The 25447-nt window shown below is 36.8% G+C and overlaps 1 protein-coding gene across 4 annotated transcripts in view; it reads right to left on the reverse strand.

Moving 5' to 3' along the window:
- Positions 1-25447, reverse strand: part of NKAIN2 (sodium/potassium transporting ATPase interacting 2) — a 532323-nt gene that overhangs the window by 255498 nt on the left and 251378 nt on the right. For 3 of the 4 annotated variants that reach the window (XM_066179266.1, XM_066179267.1, XM_066179269.1), the window contains exon 3: positions 15538-15618. The exons of the other annotated variant lie outside the window; for it this stretch is intronic. In XM_066179266.1, the coding sequence (XP_066035363.1) occupies positions 15538-15618 (81 nt within the window). The remainder of the gene's footprint in view (positions 1-15537; positions 15619-25447) is intronic. 4 annotated transcript variants of the gene reach the window in all.

Genomic DNA, 25447 nt, shown 5'->3' on the forward strand with positions numbered 1-25447 from the left:
TCTCTTGCAAGTGATGTTCTACATTACAGTGTGTATTATTCAATATGCCATTTTCAACCTAATCTTCTAGATACTGTGAAAATAAAACAATTCTGCCATTTCCCGGGATCTAAAGTGAGACTATATCCAATATGAAAAAAAATTTAAACCTGCTCTAATTTCTTATTTTATAGATAACAAAATAATTTCCAGATAGCCTAGCTATTAGTTGGATCATGTTCAGATTTTAAAAAGTTATGATAAAAACAGTTTTGATTTAATGGAAGCTAACACAGCTATAAATGCTTGAATTGCTTTACACAGAAGTAATTTCAGGTAATTTAAAGCATACAGATTACATATACTTTATAGGTCAGCTCTTTCTGGTCACAGATGACAGATTTATTTAGGTCAGGAAAACTCTCTGGAGGTCACCTGGTCCAATCTCTGCTCAAAGCACAACCAGCATGGATCAAGTTTTGCAGGGATTTATCCAGTTGAGGTCAGAATATCTCCAGAGATGGCCCAGCTAATCCACATCTACACTTTGAATGTGGGCTGCTAATAAAACTTTGGAAAATAGGAACTCAGTTCAACTGGAGAGTCTTAACAAACTCAAATTTTTTTAAACAAAACTTTGAGATATTAACATATTAAGCATTTCATTTTCCTGTAGCTTTCTCACAGTACACCCCTCTTCGCATATAACATGGAGCTTTATAACTACAAAACAAGACAAGAAAACATTAATTTAGATTCATTAACCTTAATTTGCCTTTGTTAACCAGATTTGCAGCATTTTAACTTGTTGGTTTTTGCCAATTATTGTAATACTGTAATGCTGCATATTCTCATGTAGATAATAAAAACACTCCTTCTGACACATGAAGATAACTGTATTTCTTATAGTGAAAATTCAAAATACTGCATTTAGACTGGTTTCTCAAAGATACAAAATGTGCAATTTCTGTTCCCTTGAAAAATTTTTTGTGCTCCAGAACAACTTTAAGCAAATTGGACAAATGTAAAAATACCCTCTGCCTGCCTCAGGGGGCTTTAGCTAGCTCAGTTATTAGGAGGCTTTGGAGGGAATTTTACCAAGGACGAGACAAAGATATCAGAAGAGGCCCTTTCCCCAGGACCTTTGTCCCAGGCGTTTATTCTTCGAAATTCCAGGAGGGAAAGAGAAAGAACAAGGAAAGGCGAGGTATTATATAGCTCCCTGCTCAGGGAAAAGATAGTTGGACCATAGCCAATGGGGTCAGAGAAGGAAGGAAGGGTCATTCTATGTGGTAAGGAAACTCCAGGGGGTCAGAAGGGAGAAACCATTCCCCTAGAGAATTACAACAGACAAAGGAATACAAGAAGATTCGAAGATACTTTATCCACAAAAGTTTCAGGAAAATGGGCATACAAATGGGATTAGACACTATTAAGTCCTTATACAGAGGAAGACTTACAAGATCATCCCTTATCAGTCAATATCAAGGGGGGGAAATGTGGGAGAGAGACACTGGAAACTAGGTTTCATTAAGTCAGCTGTTCATAGCACAACATGTCCCACTGGATGTAAGCAACAGCTGAGTAAAAAGCTCAACATGCACAGGACATTCAACAGAACACTCCAAGGAACTTTGCAACTGCTTGTGCCAGCAGCGAACCTTATTACATGAAGAAACAAAACTTTTCTTTTTCACTGCCAAGTTTATCACCAAAAAGCTGACACATTCATTTGCCATTTAGATATACTCTTTTAACAAGAATTTCTTGTTATTGGACTACAGACAAGGCTTTAAAATGTCTTTTAAAAGTATGTTTTAAACTTCCTCCTTTTGAAATGTTGTAATAAGTGCTTGTTGGCTGTGGATCAACACTGAGTTTAGTTGTCTGGAAATACAAGGATGTTTCTGCTTCCCATTGCTTCCTATTTCAGAGGCTTCAGATGTAGCACATCTCTTATCTCTGCATCACATGCAGTCATAAATGTCTCTTGTTTACTATGTGCTTCAGAAAATTGTTGAAAAAATTGAGCACTGAAGGTCTGTGACAGTGAACAAATCCCTCTGACACTCTCTATTACATGTATCTAATTAGAAGAATATTTTATAAGAGTTCTTCAAAGGACTATTGCTTTATTTTTTTTTTCTCATATGTGGGAGTTCAAGACAGCTGCATTATCTGACAGAAGCCACCACAGTGCTACAGCAGTCACATAACAGCAAGACAAGAACTTTGATAAATACACACTTGACCAAGCAGGAGTTACCGAGAAGGGGCACAGCGATGACAAGGAAGCTTATTATTTTTATGGAGATCCACACTGGAAAGAGGTATAACTAGAAGGTTAAGACTGAAGACTTGAATAGTAAACATGAATTTATAACCCTCTGAAAAGAACTGTGTAGTCACATTCACTACGAATCATCACAAATGAATATAGGATGTATTTTTCTTGGGGAATGGAAAACTGAGATGTTAAAATACTTGTGCCACTACTGAGAAGCTATACATTTTTCTTCACACTTCTGTAAAAGTTGGCTAAGTCACATTATCTCCAATTTACTAACAGGGAAACTGGAGGTCAAAGAAATTACATTACTTCACTTAATACCTAAGCCAAATGGAAAAGTAATCACAAGGGCACAAGAAGCAAAGGTTCTTGTAAAGGTAAGCCACAAATGCCTTTGATATAAACATGGTCACCAGAGCTCATCTCTATTACTCTTGTCACACTTTTCCTGAGAGAAATATGTCCCATACCTTTTAGGCATAAATAGTCAGGAACTCTGATAGGTATGAGTATTTCAATTTAAGGCATTATTTTTTCTTCCCACAGAAGTTTACTCATTTGCATTCTCATTTGTCTCCCAAATTCTTTTCTGATATGTGACTCAGTTACAAACACACGTGTCTGAGGAATACATGGGCCGAGACCTACATTGTGCAATTCAAAGCAATTGAATTGTTCTTGTGATTTATGATTTGCTATTAATTTTAGTTTTAGAAATGTACACAATTTTAGTTTTAGATTCTTCCAAATCTAAAAATATTCCCCAAGATCCTTCTGTGCTACACTCCAGAAAAAGAAACTCAAGGAATTTCTAAAATTATAATTACTACATTTATCATAGTAATTAAATAGGTGATTATTTATGCTATCTGAACAACAGTACTCGATAGATGATTATTTATGCTATCTGGACAACAGTACTTGAGCCCAGCATTTCTGGGAAGAGCCTCTCTTTCCAGTAATGCACTAAGAACTGTCCACAATATAATTATCTTTGTTTCTAAAGTTGTTTTCCCCTAATTTCCTCAGTCTATGAAGATATATAACTTAGAAATACAATTTACAAACCTATCCTTTCCCCATAAAATCTGATAAAAAGTGAAATTCTGAATACTTGACATCAATATCCTATCCCTGCCTCTTATTTCCATATGCCCAGAACTAATAGAATCACCTGGATTCCCCTGTGAGAAGTCCATTTGAAGCAGAAAGGACATTAGTCCATAGTGGGACTTCATGTGGCTGCTTAGCAGGCACCATCTCTGATTTCATCTGCTCTGTGTATTTTCCTTCCCATTCCCATTGCCCGAGCCTTTTCCTGGAGAGCTGATGAGGATATGGGCAGCACAACACGGTGGATATTCCAGTTCTGGAACCCAGCAGGACCCACACACCAACGGGAAGCTTCCAGTGCAGGGCAGGACCAGAAACCACAGCCTGACTCCAAAGAGGAATCTGAAGTCAAATTCTCACCCAGCAGAGATTCAGTGATTGAATGCACAAGTACCAAATGTTTTAAGCCAAACTGCTGCTCTCAGGAACTCAACGCAAAGAGCAGCCATGTTGTGCTTTTAATGATTCAGATGAAAGTCTTCTCTGCCCAGCAGCTATCTGCAGGCCTCACTGGAAGAGACCTCAGGGCCAAAACGAGTAGTCTTGACAACAAATAATATTCCTGTCAGCAGAGGACTTTGTGCAACCAGTTCAACTTCAATAAAGGTTCATTGACTTTCCTGAACATACCGGGAAGCTCTTGCAGAATGACATAATCCTCTGGATTTTTTTCATTGCTTCTTGATTGTCAGAGCATGCAGCTTGCACTAGTTTTGCTTCGCTGAATTCTTCCTGTCATTAAGACTTAGATATTTCTCGCTAGGTTTTAATTTTTTCATTTATTTTTAATCATGGGTACAGTATCAGAGCACTGCCCATCCTTGGGAGCATCTGCTTCTAAGAAGATTGATTCTGTAGCATCCATTTTGAGTTGCTGCAGTTTTCTGTCTCAAATTGCAATGACAGTCTAGTTTTCTGCTTGTGTTTATCAGGGAATTTTTTAACCCATTGACTTGACTCTTCACTCTTTCATCAATCACACATTTATATATATATTTTTTCCTTTCCTTTGTTCCCTCAGATAAAAAAAATTTGCCTGATATTTTACTTCCTTGTCATTATACTTTAATTATTAGTGTCCTCTGCCAAGACTGACTGAAACATGCTGAACTGTGATGTACATCAGAACTGGTCACCACTGAACATAAAATTTCTGTTTGAATGTTTATTTTTTTCCTCTTGAGCAATCAGTGCTTGCAGATATAGAGCAAATGCTGCTTAAAATTTCTTTCCAGAGGCTTCCATTCAACCAATGTCTATGTATAATCTTTCAAGCTCCTTGAGCTCAGTTATAAGACCTCCTTTTAAATTATTTATTAACTCTATTTGCCCCTTGATGTGCATGAGAAGCATTCATAAGCATAAAAAGCATAAAAGGAGGAAGGTTGAGGCACATTCTGGTCAGGTCATAAATGGATAAAGGCACAGCCCAGAGTCCAGTACATTGATATGACATGCAGTCAGCCCTCAATCTACTCATAGCCAGGGAGTTCTAGCTTAAGTGGGACTTATTGGGCTTCTTTCTTTTGGTTGCTTCTGTTTTGTTCTCTCTTCTTTGTGCCAGAATTATGCTGGGAACAGAAAGCACAGCAGAGATTTTCCTTTTGTTCTGAAGACATGGCTCCAACTCCTTTTTGCATAAAATAAGTTGATTTTCTACAGAGCACATTACTGTCAGAGTAGTATCCATCTGCCCACATTTAGATGTCTGCAATGCAGATGTCCTCCTCTGAGCAGCATCTAGATTCCCATTACACTCAATTCAGAGGAAAGGCACTTTCAGGGCTCGGTTCATTTCCCAGTGTCTGGCACAGATCACTCTACTCTTGCTGTTTGGAAAGACAAACTTCTCAAAGGCAAAACTCCCAGTGTCACCGAGTCCATTAAAAATCTTGTACTGGTGACATAAAGAGTAATGCACTATGCAGATATATCCTTCTATTTTTCCCCCACATAAAACAAAAAGACCAAAGTAATTTAAACATCACCAGGGCAAAACATAACCAATGGGCTGCTGAAAAGACATGTTCTGAGAACTACTCTTGCTTATATCCTACACTTCCTGATGGTCCATTAATGCTTAAGCTTGAATAATTCATCTGTTCATTTCCTGTTTCTTGGATCCACAGCTCTTTATGTTTTAATGTAAAAGACTGAGAAAAGATACCTAACATTTTCTCAGTGTAGTCACCCAATTCTTACAAACAATAATAAAAAATAATAATTTCTTTTAATAGGATGGTAAAAGGATGAATGGCCAAAATGTAGAACTTCGTTTACATTGTAGCACTGTAGCACCTTTCAGTGAATCTACTATGTTACAGTAGGGAGTCACAAATAGTCTGGATCCCCAAATGAAAGTATTCTGGAACTGAGGAGTTACTTTTAAAAATAAAGTTTTCTTCAAAAAGTCAGTATTTCTGCCATTCTTCTTCCAAAAAGGGAGCTAAGAAATTTTCTTCCTTTCATCTCAAATATTTTCTTCTTGTCTCGGTTAGGGGAGTTTTGGTAGATGGTGTTGGTTTTGCTTTGGTTTTTGTTTGTTTCTCTGTTTTGTTTTGGGGGGTGGTTTGGTGGGGATTTAGGTTCCTTCTGCATCCATATGTTACAATTCTTGAGCTTTGTAACAAAAGTGTATTTTATGTATAAAGAAAGGTAAGGCAGAAATGTTAACAGGACATATTTATTTTATCTTTTGACATAGCAGTAGAAATTTAATTGGTTTGGCTTCAGTCATCATTCAATTCCTGTATATCTTTTGATCACATCTTTGCTGTGAAACATTTATCATCAGGAAGTAACTTCAAATATCTGAATACTCAGTGTACTGCAGTACAGTACATATCCAACCAGCTGCAGACACATGAATATACATTTATACATTCACAGATGGACTGGCAGATATTTTTCCTCTTAGGTTATTTCCATACTTTTCTAGTATTCTTTCTTTTGTTTGTAGAACAGATTATAAAGTCTCTCAAATTAGAAATTACCAATTAAATGAAAGTAACAGGAAAGTGATAGTTGTCATTTAAATAGAACTCAAAAGGCTTTCTTTGTAACAGAATTCTTGTTATATCTCTATATTTCAAGATATAACTTGAGCTGGTTACGCAATAGTCACCCTTAAAATAGCACTGTTTTGAACCTTTTTTAACCTTTCTGCTCCAATTCCAACATTAATCTACCAGGATCTATCTAAAGAGCTACTAGCAGCAGTAATCAATGCTGTTCAACATATACAAACTTAAAATAATGGCTTTAAAATTACATTATTTTTTGACCAGTTCTAATCAGCTGTTAAATTTACACTAAAGTTGGCATAGGAAAAAAATAGAAACCAAAATGATGTGATTTTGTCGTTTGGTACTTCAATTATGGGGCTAGAAATATTTTGTAAAAAAAAATTTTCAAACCCTACCTTGTAGAACACTCCTAAAATACTGAGCATTTTAAGACCTGGATTTCCTCAGAGGTAATACATAGTTATCAGTGCAGAAATTGCATTCACAGGAATCCAAACTACTTCAAATGGTTATATATTTTTAATAACAAATCTTACAGGAAAATTGCAGGAATTGTTGTGGTAAGATTCCACTGTAACTTGAGGCTCCCCAGAATATTTAACCAATTAATTACCAAAGAAAAAGAAACATGAACAAGATCATTGGATACTATGAACTGCTTTATGCAATGCTTCATCAAAGAGTGAATACTACTATGGAATTACCACAAGCAAAATAGAGAAAAATAATAATAATAAAATTCCACAAATTTAGCATGAAAGTGATAGGCAGCAGAATGGTTTTGTATGTACAAGTCTGCCTTAGTTGTTAAGAAACATTTGAAAACGTGCTCAAGAGGATTATGCAATTGCTTTTCTGCAGACTGTGTGAATACTCCCTTGCCAAGATGTGAGGTTGCTCGCTATTTGCTACAGTCCAGGCATCACTCTGAGAGGCTCTGCTGATGGTGCCAGTTCCAGAGGCCACACTGATGGCCCAGCCCCTGTGCAGGGCAGCAGTGCTCCTCCACGTGGGCTCTGTGCTGTGCTCACCTTGCCAGTGCTTGCATTCCACTCAGGGTAAACCAGGCTCACAGGCTCAGCACCACTTCTCCGGGCCCTTTTCAGCCTGAGGCCATCCTAGGAGGAATCTGCCTATTCTGCCAAGTGGTCAGCCCCCAGTAGGAATAACTTCACTTCCTCCAGTTTGAACTGGACAATGTGCAGTGAGGAAGGAAAGGTGTTATTTTCAGCTAAAATAAACATAAGACACGTATCCTCACTGTAATTTAACAAGAAGGGCTTCTCACTGGAAAAGTGGGAAGCTGTAATTTGCTTCAGACATTAGCAATTGATGGAGCTAGACATGTATTGACTGTTTCCTTGGTGTCTCTGGGCTTTTCAGAAACACCCAAAAAGAAAAATCTTGATTATAATTCAGTCATTGAACAGTTTATTTAAATGGAATGTTTAGCAGCTGTTCCCATTTGAATTCTCTATTAAAAATACAAATCAGGACAATCAGAATTCTTTCAGTGTTCATTTTTAACAGAGTGCAAGAAATAAAATCAATAGCTACTGTTGCTAGGAACAGAACTCTACTGACATTTATTTAGACACTTCTATTGATGCCTCAGTATTTGAGTGCCAGCTAGAACTATTTATAAAGGGAATCCATCTTCCTCAGAGAATATACCAAAATTCTTCCTAAAACTAAAACTAAGCCATTTATAATAATATCTTTTTGATAAATTGAGACGTTTTTATTCAGCTTCCCAGGTATTGTTTTTTTCCTTCAGTTTTCTTTGGCTTAATGCTTTAACAGACAAAGTCATGAGGAGTCTGGTGGTTGAGTCCACAGAGCTTTGAGTGTGGTCTTTAATGTTCATATTCCAAAGAAGGATAATTTTAACTAAAGATTTACCACAGGAAAAATAAATGAGGACCATAAAATTCTTTCTTGCCTCTCTTCAAACTCTTTTTACGGCACAATTTTTAAGAAATTCCTTAGACCACTCCAAAATTTTGGAAAAAAAAATTGGGACGTGGCTAAGACACTAGGAGACTTTTTGTTTCAGAGTTGCAGAATGGAGCACACAGACCTTCAAAGTCACTGGCTGGCAGCACTGTTTTGGGAGAATAGTAGCTGCTTTGAGAGTACCAGCCTATGGCAAAGGTCACTTGCCATTTTTGGAGATAACATACAGAAACTGGATCTGCAGAGTGTTTACAGCCAGTCACACAATGGAGCCAGATTGAATTTTGTTCAGGAGGTTAAGGTAGCTGGAGGGGATGGAGCCAAATTCTGGAGGCACAAAACCTAGCCTCATGGAACCTCATGGGGAGTACAGGGTCAGACACATTCCCCTTTTATAGGGGGTGCACACCTGTGAGAGCATCACTGCACCCGCTTCTGAGGGACAGTCTCTCTGAGTGAGTCCAATGAGCCACAGCAAAGGGAGAGAAGACAAAGAATACTCTTCCAATTCCCTTCTACTAAATCTGATGGGCAAGACTTCCTGATTTGGCAAGATCAGTATGTTTTAATACAGCATGGCTTTTTTTCCTGTCTTTTTCAATCCTGAAGGTATTGAATTAAACAAAAGAGGAATCTGAAGCTTTGACAATGGATGTAGATACACAAACATCACTTTCAAAAAGAGGATAAAATACAAAATTGACTTCATTTTCTAGTTTCTTCAGAGAGATTTAGGACTGTGTTTGTCAAAAAAACCCAACCAACCAAACAAACATTTTGTGCTGAAACTGGACTGCATATATTCAAAGGAAGTACTATTTTAAAAGCATTTTCTTTATCAATCAATAATCAATCTCTGATTTTTCTCAATTCACCAAAACACATTAAACTTTGTTTGCTTGTTGGATGAATTAGGGCCTTCCTCAAGGAGACTTATACTTGACTCTGTGTGCAAGTTTGCTCTGTATTACTCAAGAAAGAAAGAAAGTCCTTCTCTTAGATGATATTAGGGAAATTGCCCCCCCCTTGTCTTTCAACTTGCATCACAAAAACATTAGCTAAAAATATTCTATGCCCTAGGTTTTTTCAGTTCTAAGAAGAAACTACAGATGGAATCAGATAATATTGTGGTCCAGCCCTCTTAATATACATAGACTGGTGAAATTCTATTTCCCTAAATGTGATACCATCAAAGAATAGCATAACATTCTTTATTCATGCCTTTGAGAGTCTTTCTCTCATGGCATCACCTCCAAATCCTTTTATCGGTAATATTATGGTAAATGTATATCTCTGATTGTATTTGATTTTCTTTCTCTTAAAGTACCTGTTGCTTCTGTCCTCTGCATATCTCAAATACAATGAAAAATGCTTTTGTTTTCTGGAAATTTTTTTGCTTAGTTTTTGGTGAGAACATGCAGCTGTTTAGGGCTGGGGAAGGTTATTGCTACTATTTTCTTTACTGCCAACCTTGTTGTTCCAAGTATCTTCCAGGTCAAGCACTCACAAAAAATTCCCTACAATTTATAAACAAACCAGGAGAAAATTTCAAACACTATTCAGCAGTAAGGCTGGCATCTCTGTAACTACAGATGCAAAAAACTCGAGACATTTAATCGTTAAGACATCACTGACTGGGAAGCCTGCCACCAACATCCACACTTGATGCACATACATTGTCTTTTGGCTCTCTACAGCTATGCCCATCTGCTTTGGTGGCATGGTGCCTGCTTATCAGCTAGTTGGACCATTTCAGTACATAGAGGTGCCAAAAAAAGGTTTTACATGGGTAGCCTGTATAGCCACTAAAGTGCCATTTCTTTTGTAAGAAGAAATGCTAGAGCTGAGATACTAACAGACTATGCCTTTGTGCTTTTTTCTTTTTTTTTTTTCACTTGCTGAAAATGGGTCTTGCCATCACCATTTTTTATCTCTTTTACAAAGAAAAATATGGTACTGGGATTGAAACAGAATAAAGCAGATAAGACATTGATGAACAAAGCCAGTGTGAGATAAAATGAGAGTAGGGCAGGTTAGGAGTATAATTTAAGTATTGTGCTCCATTTGCCTCTAATTCAAAGGAAAATAAAAATAAGGTAAAAATACATACTCACCCCATTTTACAAAATTTGAAATCAGGAAAGCTATGGAATTGGATTAGATTGAGAAGAAAGAAACAAATTATTATATGAAATCATAGAGCTGAGATAGAAAAATAACCCTAGTTTGCCCTAAAGATATGACACACAATTTTGACAGAAATTTAAACATCATTTGTTGGTTTTGTTTTCAGGACCATTGTTCAGAGTAGATATTTCAATCCAAGGCTACACCTCATATTCTTTTCAAAACACTTCTTATTCATCAAATTGGAATCTAAGATTATTTAAGCTTTAAATTAAACAAGTCTTTAAAAAAATTCTTGAGAAATACATCATGAGGGAATTAAACTTTCAGTGTACAAGACGCATGTGAACTTGTCACGTACCATAAATATAATCAATTGCAGCATAATTCCTGATGTAAGAACATTTGGAGATACAGCCAATGTATTCAAGAGAACTAACAATGTGACTGTGGGTCCATAAGCTGCCTTGAAACATCAGAGCACAGAACTTTGTTTCGCTTTTACAGGGATTTTGGGTAAAATGATTATCAGTTTTTTTTCTCAACCCAGCTTTTCTTCTGATTCTTTGATTCTTACATAACTTTCTTGGCATTATGACCTATGCACAGCTCAGATGGAAAAGCATACACATTATTTTGATAAACACTCAGTGCTACACAGATCCTCTCCCAGCACTTTTCAGAAAAATTAAAATTGCAGGTTGTTGAAAGGATGATAGCTCAAAAAAAAAAAAAAAAAAAAAGAAGAGAAGAAAGCTCAACAGTGAGGGAATAAACAGCTGATACTTCAAATGGGGTGGGAATATATCCAGATGTCAAGATGGCATTTGATGACATTAGCAATGAAAGGCATGGTAGCTTCCACATTGAGGCAGAAGTGCCATGTGACTTTCACTGGAGCAATCCAACTTGCCATGCAAAATCTGAGCATGGCTGAGCCAAGAAGCTTTGCCAGTGCCCCCAGCACTGCCACATCAGAGAGACTGTGATGACAGTTTCATGACAGGAGACAACAGCATGACAAACTGATAAATGTGCTTGGAAAAGCATTGGGTTTTTTAAGCGACCAGACTGAATTATTCCAAATTCCGGAAGATATAATGAAACTTGAATGGGTTTCTCCTGCACTCCAATTTAATTTCAAAGTGCCAGAAAAAGTGCATGCTCCATGGTACATGGAAATAGGTACTGAAACACCCAGTAGGAAAATGCCTTTTTTTAATTGCTGCTGCCTGAAAAACAAGATAATTTTGTGACTATTGAAAAATCTTGTATCTGTGCAAGCTAAACTTCAGGCTTATATTTCATGCTTGAATTAAATTAGATTATTCTGCTAGCCTGATTGCTTGGATATTTCAAAAGTATATTTCTATCTAAGCACAAAAATGTACTCCATGCAAAGACAAAAATAAAGAAAAAAACTAAAAAACCCCCCAAAAAACCAAAAAACCCCACCACCCCCCAAAAACCCCCCAAACCCCAAAAACAAACAAATAAGAAAATAAACAACAACAACAACAACAACAACAAACAACCAAAAAAAGTTTCAGGGTGTTTCCAAGCATCCAAGGCAAGTTTAAGTAAAGTCCTGGAAAATTCAGAAAATAATGAAAAGTTACACATGATAATTTACATCAACATCCATTTTTTTTTCATGTATCACAGTAGAGGTTCACTGGATGTTGCTGTTCAACATTTATTTTTGCCTTCATCATCCAGTCCATATTTGTCCTTTATTTCCTGAACATCATCCAAATTCACCTGTTGTTGGATTTTCTTAGGCTAGCTGACTTACTGTGGCTGCTGAGTGCATCTTAAGCACTTAATGGATTACCTTCCTAAAGCACTGGCTGGGCAGGATAATTGTTATTAGTCCCATGCTAGAGACGAGAAGTTTCTGCCGCAAAGGGGTCTGGGGTGCTGAAGGTAACCACATTATTCATTATCAGTGCCAGAAAACCATGTTGTGCACTAATAAGGAGATGCTCATTTTGATCACACAATTAAAGACTGAAGCATAATTCAAAAACACAGGTGGCTAAATAAAGGTCACAGAGGCAGCATCAGTTTTGGAAGTTTCTTGGTCTCAGATGCTCCATTTGCAGCTTTAATAGACTCTTGTTCCAGTGCTTGAAGAAGTGTATGTGTAAGCATTTTCTCAACTGCACTTGTACTGTGGATAGTCGGTGTTATGCAGCCACACTTAATAACGTGTGATGAGCAGTGTCTTCCACAGGAGCTGATAATAGCTCCCAGATGAGTCTTCTCTTAATACATAGGTATAAATACTTCTATATTGCTTAAAGGACACACTGAAAACACAAAGAAACCCAAAACGGCAGTTACACAGAGATGTTGATCAATGTGTGAGCCATTAGAGACCCTCAGCCTCTCAAAACAAAACCGTGCCAATCAAGGCAACAAAATGACAGAAGGCAACACCCCACCACCCACAATTACATGGACCAGAGGCTCTGCCCTTCCCTTTTTGCCCACACTGAATGACGGCTTCCTGCCTCTCCCCCTCACCACTGGTGTGAAGAAAAATATTCTTTGTTCTCCCTTCTACAAATGTGTCAGTTTCCTGAGCCAGGAGAGACATGGGTTGAGTAAGGGATTGAGTAGCCCCCAGGGCTCATCCCTTTGTTCAGCAGGAGCAGAGCCCACTCCCAAAGCACTGTGGCTCATTTTGCAGGGTGCAGGGCTGCATTCTGGCTCTCTTGCCTAGAGTTTGTTGCCACCCCCTGATTTGGAATCACTGCCCATTCTAACAAATCTAGATGAATTTGCAATGAGGACAAGGGACAGCCTGAAATGATGCCCTGTGGCATCTCTTCTCTCTTTCTATGTCAAATGTCATTGACTTTGCAAGAAGGAAGTATTAGAACATATTTATGTAATGACTGTCAAAACCCAAAAAATACCTTCTTGTTTTCTTGTTTGTTTTTAGTTCCATCGATCTAGATGAACAGAAAGACTGAGTTGCTTTGACGGTAAAATAATAAATAGATTTGGGCAAAACTTTAGTTTAAAGGGCTTAAATGTAGCCTGTTCATAAAAGTGACTAAATATCAAGGTTCTTTAAAGGAAACTGCTGGACAACTTTACATATAAACACTTATGGCCAAACCTGACTATCACTCTGGAAATCATTAAATAGATACAGTAATTTCTTTTTCCTCAGCTTTGTTTAGAACTTCATATGTTGAGCAGATGCACTGCCAGGACCTCAGTAATATTCGGCAGATAGGTCCCCACTGATTGATGATACTTAAGAGTAACAGTCACACAGAGAAGATTTGCTGTCCTTTTTATACAAGAAATTTCAGTAAGTTGCCCAAATCTTGCTGCTCTTTTCTGTTCATCTCTCCACCTTGTTAAATATTCCTCTGCCCTCATTTCTTCTTTAAATGTATCTCACTGTATTAGTAATACAGAGAACAAACTGGAGAACTCCCAAAGCAAAGAGAGTAAGGAAGACAGAAGAATTAATACTGCAAAGAGATATAAAGTCTCAAAACAGAAAGAAGCAAGTGAAAGGTTAAGTAAATAAGATAATGTTCAAATACATAAGCCACAAGAGGTTATTGGAGAGTATGGTCACATTTTAAAGAATAAAAGCATAAAAAGTGTAATTTTATTGTCAGAAGAAAAAGATAATTCTAAAATGTAGACAGGATCTGTGTCTCACGTAAGCACTTGAGAACAAAAGTCAGAAAGATAAGTACAAAACTCCAAAACTCCAAGGGGTAAAAAGAAAGAAAAAAAGAGAAAAAGAATTGTCGGAGTACCATTATCAGGTCAATAGTGATCAGCAAGAAATTAGACAAAAAGGATTAAGAAAACTTCCATGGCAGTCGGACTCTGTCCCAGAACACGCATGAAATGGCAAGAAAGATGAAAACAACTAGGTTATGTTTGCAATCCCAGCTGCAGGACCACTCTTCCAACAGAAATGCAGTGGGATCAACTGCAAAGCAGTTTGGCATTAAAATGAAAAGATGGAAATCTAGAACAACCATAGACTCATCACACGCATCTAGTTATAAAATTAGAAAACTCTTCCCTACCAGACAGAATTGGTTCAAAGGAATCAGAAAGTCTTGGCTGAGCGGAATAAATATGGATTCATCTGGGGATTTATGTAAATGCTCATTGTATTAACGAGGTTTTTTAGCAGACACAGACCTAGAAAGAGGAAAATACTGAAAAATCTCAGTCCTTTCCCATTACTAAACACTTTCTTGTCACACCCAACCTCAGATCACACTTGCCTGGAGGTGCTTGGATGGGGAGAAAAGGATAGTTAGTGCACCCTGGCACTCTGCTGAGCTCCCACACTTGGAGTGTCTTTGGCTGAATTCTGTGGCCACCTCGTCTACTCCCAGTTTAAGGGAGAACCTACTGTCATGGTGACATTCCCATGGCACTCATTTTTTAACAAAATTCAGCAGAAAGCAGATGAAGCAGCATAAGAGGCTGCTGTGCAGCCTCAAATTCTAACTTAGATTCCCTATTTTCCTCAGATCTGCTCTAAGTGTGCTGAAGATTTTGCCTGCTGAACATGTATTAGGAAGCAATGAAGTGGATCTTTTTCTAGTTATCCCATGGGATATACTTGCAGAACATTCAAACTAATAGATGGCAAGTCTTGGAGAAGGCATCAAGTGCAGATTGCAGATGTGATCCTCTAACTTTCAGTGAAAAGAGTACTGGTTTGTACAATTGTTTTGATTCAGCAGGGATTTCTGTCTTAATGTCTTATTTTGCTGTGAAAAAAAAAGAGACTGCTATATATATAAACCTGCAGAAATTAGGCCCTAAAAAGCCTCCGTGCAACATTTTTATTGATGAAACAATGATATGCGAACATCTACCTAAACAGAGAAAAGTCCTGAATCTTTGACTTAAAGAAAAATTCATTCTGGCGTGAACTGCAGTGTTAAGAAATCTTCCTCAAAATGATATGTAGCCAACATGTATAAATCATGGATATGACAGATCAAGTGAGAAGGTCTGTTTGGTGTGGCAAGCTCCTTTCCATACCTTTTTTGACACACAACCTTGTGGGTCAAATGTAGCAGTAAAGAAACTGCAGGAATTCCATGGAAAGAGACGATATTTGTCCTGAAAATTCAAAAATTTTTATATGATTAGTTTTCTACCTTTGCTTTTTACATGTTAGAAAGCAATTAAGAATTGGATGCTAAACTGGATATGTAAAGTATAGAATTACAGCTAATTTTCTCATTTTATATTAATTCTAAGCAGAAGAAAAGGCTTGGGTTCATTTAGTTTCACAATTGGAAAACACCAAGACTACTAACCACATAGCTATATTTTGAAACATTTTTCACAGGGGTTGTGGCATTTCCATAGATTAATGCTTATTAAATAACAGCTTTATGAAAACCAGCCTTGATTATACATATATATAAAAATGCCGCTTCATTACGATGCTATCCTCCTTTCCATTAATGTGATTAAAAGAAAAAAAAAAAAGATACATACAAAGCTTCTAGTCCATTGTTATTCATAAGAATATTTTTGGTTTAGTTCAGTTTCATTTTAAATGATATGATGAAAACTGTGCAAATATAAAGAGGAGGGACTCCAAACATCACCTGTGCAGACAGTAATATTCAAATATCAGCCTACCACCATTTTTTTCTAACACTGTGTTTACAATTGGTCTTTAAATTTTTTATTCTCTTGTCAGACATGCTGTTGAAATATCTGTTAGTTTGTTTCTAGCTTTGCTGTACTCCAAGAATGACTTTACACTTGTCAGTTGCTTCTGGCATATTTAGAGATTTCCCAGCGGTATGAAAATTTCCTGCTTTGTGTAGCTATCTTAAGAAAGATCAGGTAAACAGTCTACAATGTTTTCCCTGTCTTAGAAACTACTTCTTTTCTTTTTTTTTTTTTATTCCTATAACGATGCTTTCTTATTTTCTTCTTGTAATTTCCTTACCAAAAATCCCAACAATAACCTCCCCCAAAAGCCTTTAAGTTTTATCTTTAAACTTCTGTTTCTCTGTGACAAAGCATGTGAAAAGTTTTGATAGCTTTTCTGACTCATTTTCAAGCACAAAAACCAGAAAAAAATGTTTCCGTATTTTTGAAGTGACTCCATAAATTAAAAAGAAAAAGAGCAAGCAACCAAACAACAACGTCAGCATCATCTTATTATGATTCCTGGTAGAAATTCTTCAAGCCTTTTCTAAAGACAGCAAAAGTAATTGATTTGAAAGAATTTTTGAACAGCAATGAAATGCTTGCAGTTATTTCAACTGCAACACTTGTTCAGCTCCTGAGCCATATGTTCTGTTCCTAGAGTATACAGATGTAAGAAAAACCATGACTTCACAAATTCATGGAAATCAGAGGATGCAACACCTGTTATATTTATCCTTGAAATCAAAACTGGATTGCTGTAGACTGTGAAGTTCACCATGTTGGGTTTTTTTCCCCAACACTTTTATCCTTTTTCCTTCCACCTTTAGCAATATTGTCACATATTGGCTAAATTTCCATGGACATTTTAACTAGTTCCATAAACTGCTCTTTCTGTATCTATGATGATGGTTTCTACCTTCATAACAGAACCCTCGTGTTTCTCACCACCCACACAAGCATTCACTTGTTTTGTTTAATTTCTTGTTGCCCAGTATTTTCCCTTTTGCCACCCAAATGCGTTCATGACAAACCCTGACTAACAGTTCACTATTTTCAAGAGCTAAAAATCAGAGAGGAAATGCTGCAATTTATCATGAACTTCTCTGCAAAGTTCTCATTTCTTAATGACCCATGTTGGAGTTGCTGTGGAACCTGTTTACTAGTGTTTACACTCTCTCCCTGTGCATGCCATACGTCACTCCTGCATGTCCATTTGTGTTTCCCCTTTAGCAAGCTCCACACAGTGCAAAATTTAACAGTACATTTTTCTGTGTGATAAGGAAAATGGAAAATATTAGGCTGTCACTGAAAAAATTTACACACCAGGCTCAGAAATTTCACACTGGATCCTAAATGTAGGTCCAAACCTATATAGATTTAAGGAGGACAAATCAAAGATTTCTTAACCATTTCTTTTCTGGGACAGGATCAAATAGCTTCAGTTAACAGCAATAGTTGAAGGAATTCTGGGGTCATCATCCGGTAATATCTATTGCATGGGAAAAGATCGTCCACACTTGTTCATCTCCTAATGCTTTAAACTAGCATGATAAATTTAATCCTTATTTGAAAATACATGTAAATACGAATTATTAACTTCAAGCAAAGTTAATTTGAATTATTGGAACTTAAATACTCACTAAGCATGAGATAGCTGGCGGAACAAAACGCAATGTTAAAAGTTTTACTATTGAACAATGAACCTTGGTTTTATTAAATTCACTGGCTGTCTAACAGACAGTACATATCAAAACTTAATTCCCTTACCAGCATTTGCAAGGATGTTATGAAACTTCCTCTATAAAAACAATAGAATAAGAATAAACAAACGGAAAAGAAAAAGAAAGAAAAAATATATATTAAAAAACTTCCTACAGCAGAAGATTATGCTGGAAGAAAGATGTTATGATTATATCTAGATATTTCTTTTTCAGAAATATGACCTAATTTTCTCAGTTTCAAAATTCTGATAATGTGAAATACTTGTGAAGCACTTAGAAACTACAGTATTGAGTGCTGTAAAAAACCCCTATTTTTATCAGATTATATGTGGCAGACAGGCCAAAGTTTGAAATATCCTGTCATGGAAAATTTGCATACATTACTATTGGAACTAATTCGCTTTTCCACCTATTGGCCTAGGATGAGCTACCTGTCAGGTTATAATGCAGATGCTAACACAGATGTCAATTACAGTATGCTCGTGGCTGTTCAGAGTATAAAAAAACCTCATTACTTAATTTTTAATGCTACCAAGTTGCCTCTTTCCGCAATAATTAAATTCATGTCACAAAAATAAAAAGCAAGTCCTGAACTAAATTCTGCACCTGCAATACCATGAGATTTTTGGAAGGGAAGAAGGTGTTGACAAAATAGATATTGGTTATTTTCAGGCTCTAATACATAACTCCTGCAGTTATGCTGCTAATTTGGTGGTGGTGGTGTTCTTTTCATTTACCATGGGGAAAGAACACCTTCTTATCAGTGTTACTTTTAGCCCGTAACAGCAAATTCCTAGCTAGTACATTCAGTTAAGTTCCACTGAAAGCAATAGCTTCCCATGTATTTACACCAGGGCTATAATCCAGACAAGGATTTTAAATCCTTGTGTCTGCTGGCCTGTGATAACTGTGTCATCTCTTTGTGACAACCTGTATCTGATACAGGCCAGACATTTAATAACGTGTATGGCATCTAACATGTCATCTTGTTAGAAAAGGAGACAAAGCTGTAAAGACGCTTATCTGCAACCCCTTATTTTTAAGATAATCAATAAACTCTTCCATAATAATTGTACCCCAGCAGGCTTCAAACAGCAGACACTGGAGAGAGTTGCAGCGATCCCTCTCTGCTCCCCAGGCAAACAAGGTAAAACTTCAGAAGAACTATCCCGCCTTTACAATCACAGAAAGAAGCCAGACAGGGAACATCAGTCTGAGACCTTTCTGCAGTTATTACTAGAATCCCCCGTGCTGAGCCTCTGGATGTCAATGCTTTTCTCTTCTGTTCCAGCAGCACCTTTCAGCATGCTGAAAGTGTGCATGGGGTGATGCTCCCACTTCCAGAGTTTTCAGGGAGTTTGACAGTCACAGGAAACCATAACAAAAGGTGTTAGGATCTAAACAGGGGATCCCTTTGGCAGCCTGGTGTATGCCTGCCATAAAACACAGGTTTCTCCTCATTCGGGTTTGCTCTTGCCTTTGTCTCTGTGATTGCTACATTCTCTCACTTTTAACTTCTCTGTCCTAGTTACTCTCTTATCCCATCATTGCTGCATTTATACACTCTTTAGCACATCAGAGCACCTTCTTGGTTGGCTCTTAGAATTTACTGCAACAAAAGTGATTAATAGTGATATTAACAGGAGCAACTTTACAGACCATGCATTTTACTGTGTGATAACTCAAATCCCAGCATTCTGACAAGAAAGCTTAGTTAAACTAAAAGGTGTGAAATTAGTCTGCAATTTTACATAGAACGTATAATTTATTACTCACATAAGTAGGTGATAATGCTCAGAAGTGCCTTTTCAAAATTGCAAATGTATAGAAATAAAATTTTGTAAACTAGACTTTTTTTACTTCACAATTAATCAAAAGGTATTTTTGTAAATATATTGCACACACTCAAAGTTTGACTCCAGCATCATATAAGACAATTTCTTGAGACGTTGGCTACTGGACACCAAACTTAACAGCAATGTTTTGTTCCTCTCTGTAGTTTTGGTGAAGATAGTACCTAGTTCTGTTGTTCAGGCTGTTTCAGAACTCACATTAAAGTAAAGCTGCTTTACTTATGTGAACAATCAATACAGTGAACTAAGAATATTCCACATGAATGTAGGATTTGCTTTCAACTTCAACTAATATTCAAAGGTAGAGATTGTTTTGTCTCTCAGTTTTAAAGTTTCATGCTTACTAAGGTCTTTCAAAGGAATACTTCCAGGAAGGGAAGACACAGATAGCAATGTAAATTCTTTGATATGTTCCATAAATAATGTGCTCAAAAATTATCAAAACTGTTTTTGCAAGATTGACCATATATATTGGTTTGGTAAGATGCTTCAAAATTCCTGCTACAAGTGCACATCCTCCACAGATCTGAAATGCAAAATCATCATTCTCTTTATGAGGGTTAGAGAGCTCAGTAGGCAAAAAGTCCTCTCACATTGTAGATTTGCATTTAAATTTGAATTTAATTTTAAAAAAGACATTTTTTCTGTTCTGTGTTAGTTCTATATTAAATTCTAGCAGAAAATCTCTTTTCAGTCAATCACACTGTGGATCAGAACTTATAACCACAATTCCCCAAACGTGGTCATGCTTATCTTTATACCTAAGTAAACCTGCTAAGTTCAGTGTTTTGCTGATAAATATAAAGTTAAAATGTGCACATAGGTGTAAGTAAGATTGATTACTTAGTTGTCTGAATATCTTTGTTCACTTCAACAAGCATCTCATGACTCCACACAGCTGTCTATTCATAGAAAATTAAAGAACAGGTAGTTCAACTACATTAATAAATAAGTGAAGAAAACTTCTAGATAGATCTTGTGTTAGTGTCAACACTAACCTTTAACATTTTTAGTAGCTTGTCACAATACTCATGATACTTGATAAAGACTGTGGAAACTAGAAAAATAGTGATATTCTGTACCCATTTTATTCTTCCAAAAGGGCCCTTAAACTTTTAAAGTAAAAGGTAGAAATTAATATTCAATTGATGCCTGGCATTTTGAGTGCTGCAATTTTCAGGAGAATCAAATTGAGGTGACATATAATCTAGTTACAGCAAAACTCCCCTCATTTGGTAAAAGCAGATGCAAATTTTTGGATAAGTGTTTATTCTGGAAGGACATAGAGAGAGTGAAAACTTACAATTGGAGAAGCATTTTTACATAAGTATCTAGCTAAAATGCAGCTATTTATTGTTTAAGATGTTGTTTATTCCCTGAATTAGTGAAAGGAAAGAAATAGAATTTCAATTACAAGTCTTATCTGTTATGTTTATGAAAAGCTTTCCATTTTCACTGGTGACAACCACAGCATACAGACAACTATTGACTAAAAGCCTTTCATAAGGAGTGGATTAATAGCATTTCTCCTTCTGGTAGATACAAATATTTCATCTATAGCTCAGAAAAACTTCAAATAGTTAAACAGTTAATGATATCATTCTCCATTTTCTTACTATTCTACTTCTCACAGAAGCTTTACAGCAGGGAAGCCATAGAGAGGTTAGAATCAGATTTCACTGCAGCATAGCATAATTATTATACGCCTTGGCTTTCTAAATGTCCCCTTTGTCATGTGGTTTTCTTTGGTTTGGTAATTACCATTAGGACTGAAAGCAGTGCAGTCTAGCTTCAAAGGAGACATAGTAAGACACAATTCAACATGGCTCTCTTATCAGAGATGCACAGAATTATTTATGTTAGAAAAAACCTCCAAGATCATCAGGTACAACCTCTGACTGGTCATCATTTTGTCAACTAGAGCATGGTACTAAGTACCACCTCCAGTTGTTTCTTGAATGCCTCCAGGGATAGTGACTCCACAACCTCCCTGGGCAGTCTATTCCAATATTTAACAACTCTTTCAGAGAAAAAATTCCTTCTGACATCCTTCTTGAACCTCCCCTAGTGCGCCTTGAGGCCATGTCCTCTTGTCATGTCTCTAATTGTCTGGAAGAAAAGATTAACCCCCCCACCTTGCTACAACCTCCTTTCAGGGAGTTGTAGAGAGCAATAAAGTCACCCCTGAACCTCCTTTTCTCCAGGATGAACAACCCCAGCTCTCCCAGCTGTTCCTCATAAGACTTGTGCTCCAGACCCTTCACCAGCTCTGTTGCCCTTCTCTTGACACACTTCAGCACCTCAATGTCTTTCTTGAAGTGAGGGGCCCAGAACTGGACACAGCACTCAAGGTGTGGCCTCGCCAGTGCTAAGTATAGAGAATCAATCACTTCCCTGGTCCTGCTGCCTACACTGTTGCTAGGATGTTACTCGCTTTCTTGGCAAATCTCTTATCCAGATCTTATCAAGGTCTTTACCCATCCTGCCATAATCCTGTCCTTAAAGGTATGGGAGTAACCCTCATTTCACAAGAGTTGGTGCAAACCTCAACCATTTTGAATAATTTGTAAAGGGTTTTTACTTTTGGTATAAATGATCAAAAGCAAGTAATGTGATTCCCTGCCTATGCTACACTGAGCAGTAACAAGTCCTAACAGGCAGTAAATCTTTGAAAAATATAAATAAATATATTCTACTAAGCCATTAATTTCCATATATAAGTTCTCAAAAAAGCATTGGTAAGTATAAATGCTTCCTAATAAGTGAGTAGAAATAGTTCCAACTATCAGTGAAATGAAATAGCAAACTATGCACAAGCGCATTAATGAATATTTCTGGCTGTCTTAACACAGTTGTCATTGACATTTAGCACTCAGCACTCACCATGCAGCTTCAAATAGATTACATAAAAACAATGGAGAGACAGATGATAGATTATTTATTGAGAGTCAAGCCCTACAGGGAGAGGGCTAACACTTCTCTGATTTTTTGTACTTCCTCAGGATAAAGGTTACATTGTAAAGAAATAGCAACTCTTCTCCCATTCAACTAATGGCAGGATCCAACTGTGGCCACTTTAATAGATTTCAATGAAATAGGAATCAAGAAATGCTACAGTTACCTAGTCTAAAACCTAACTCAAAAAACCAAACTCAAACTGGTAAATAATTCCCCACAGGATACTTAACACCGAAGATGCCCCCACCCTCCCCCCATAAAACCAACTGAAAAAACTAAAAAAAACCCAAACCAAACCAAATAACAAAAAAACCTTAAAAAACCCCAACAAAAACAAACAAACCAAAATCCAAACCGAACCAAAACACCAAAAAACCCAAAAAACCCACAAAAACCAAACAACCCCTTTCCAATTAGGCAAAATGAGACTTCACATATGAGTTTTGTTTTCAAGACGTAATGAAGAAAACAAAACAAAACAAAAACCCCAACAAACTAAATCAAAAAAAGTGTAAAAAGATAACTAAACAAAAATCATCAAGAAACTGGCCTTATGATACAGCACTAGCCCAGCATGTAGGAGCAATTCAAAGCCTATAGAGACTGAGATCCTTTTCTCACATATCTCAGCTGAACAGTCATTATTGTATTGAGTAATTCTACTTTCCCCTACTAGCCTCCCCACATAGCTAGATCTGAATTACGTTAGTAGAAAGTAATTCACTGTCAAAACAAATATGTTACCATGTCAAATTTAAATTGTAATAAAATTAGGCTTCAAGCATAAACAAAACCAAATGAAAAATGCTAGTGAATGTGAGCTACTTTGCTTCTGTCATGAGGTAAACTCATGGTACAATTAGCAAACAAATGCAACTTGAAGTATTCCTATCTCCACTCAGATTTCACAGAGAGAGATTGATGAAAGCAAATCCTAACCATTAACATCAATGAATGCCAGTTTCTCTGAAAATGTACACTACTGGTAGTAAAAACAAATTGTAAATTTTGTTGGGCTAAACCTGTATTGTTGTTAGATGTCAAAGCTGATATGGGATGTCTGACTTAGTGTTTTGACAGCACAGAAACATACTGAAATATTTTGCCGTTCAAATAATGGCAAAATACTTAGGTACTATTAGGCAACTAATTAAAAAATACTCTCTGTACAACATACTGTTCTCAAATGTACCCCAAACTCCCTGGGAGTATGTGACTGGAGCACTCTAGACTTCTGATCAGAAGACAATATTGTGCAGCTCACCTCATCAGCATTCTTGTAATGACCTGAGGAATAAAAAAATGTGAAACTCAGAGTCTTACAGTTTGTCTGGAATATATATGTACAAGTCAAAGCTCAGATGTGGAACTGAAGTCAGTTATGTTCAACACGAACACCTATTTGAACTGGACTCAGAGGAAATTAGCAGGGAATAACCCAGCTGTAAGAAGTAGTAATTATGCCAAGGAGGCAGTCAAATAAAAAAACAAACAAGCAAACATCAGAACCAACCAAACAAAAAAACTGCTATCCCATTTGGTTTGTAGCAATAGGAAGGAAAACTTGAATTTCCAAAACACAACAGATGCTGAAAAATGATGAAAAACTACTGTACTTTATCACAGGAACTTGTTTTACTTGTTATGTCCAGTAAGAAAGAGACAGAGACAAGAAGGCTGATAAGAGGATTAAAAGAAATGGAAAAACAGAAGGCACAAAAAGCTCACAGAGTTGAACCTTGAAGGAATAAGTTTTACAGATAGGTTAACTACAACATGGGTCCATAGGCAGCAGAACTGTGTAGGCTCCATTTTAGAGAATGGGAAGTAAGAGGAGAATTTGCATCAGAGCTAAGTCCAGGAGAGCAGAGATGGCAGAGTATCTAATTTTTTCCTACATTAAGGAGCACAAGATCTAATTCAGTGGCCTAAGTTTTTGATCAGTGAGAACATTCATTAAATTTTGCAAGTATTTAATGAAAGTCTTCTATAGACAAACAGGGCCAAGAGTAATACAGTGTAATTAAGTCCATACTCTATTTATTTGATTTCAAGACAAGAAAATTTTACTTTCAGGATCACTCTGGTGAAACACACTCCTTTAAGGCAATAAAAAATTAAAAAAAAAAACCTTATGCATTTCAATGTGTTTCAGTCCTTATGATTTTCAATGCCAGCAGAACTTGGCAGTTCTGTTTCCCAGATGACAGAAAGGGATAAATCTGAGAGTCTCATCTCTCCTCGTAGTGGAATGAAGACTAGTTTTATGGGAAACAAAACATTGTATTTAAAATTCCCAGTCATTGTCAAGCATGAACATACACAACACTTCCCTGACTTAACCGGAGCTTTTTAGTTTCTACAGACTGTCGTTGATGTGGTTTGTGCAGGAATCCTCCTACCACGTGCATCTTTTAAAGTGCAATTCAGTCAAAATCACAGCATATAAGGATCAAAACTTTTTTACCTCATTCCATTGTCAGTGCCTGTTTTCAGACCTTTTGTGACCATAAATAAAACTGGCCATTTATAGAATCTGTTATCCTAGAACTCAAATATCAAATGGTAAAAAGTCAGTGTCAATAAAGTCAAAGAGACTTCTCAGACAGAAACAGCAATGCATTTTCAAACAGACACACATCACAAAAGGCTGCTTATTCACACTGTGTCTACACCTATGTGAATTTAACAATGACATCTTAATGAGGGAAAAGCACTGTCAATCACCCTAAGACATGCAGACAA

The sequence above is a fragment of the Chamaea fasciata genome, unplaced genomic scaffold (assembly GCF_029207755.1).
Source record: "Chamaea fasciata isolate MVZ Bird 193981 ecotype frontalis unplaced genomic scaffold, bChaFas1.0.hap1 SCAF_3, whole genome shotgun sequence".
NCBI lineage: Eukaryota > Metazoa > Chordata > Aves > Passeriformes > Sylviidae > Chamaea > Chamaea fasciata.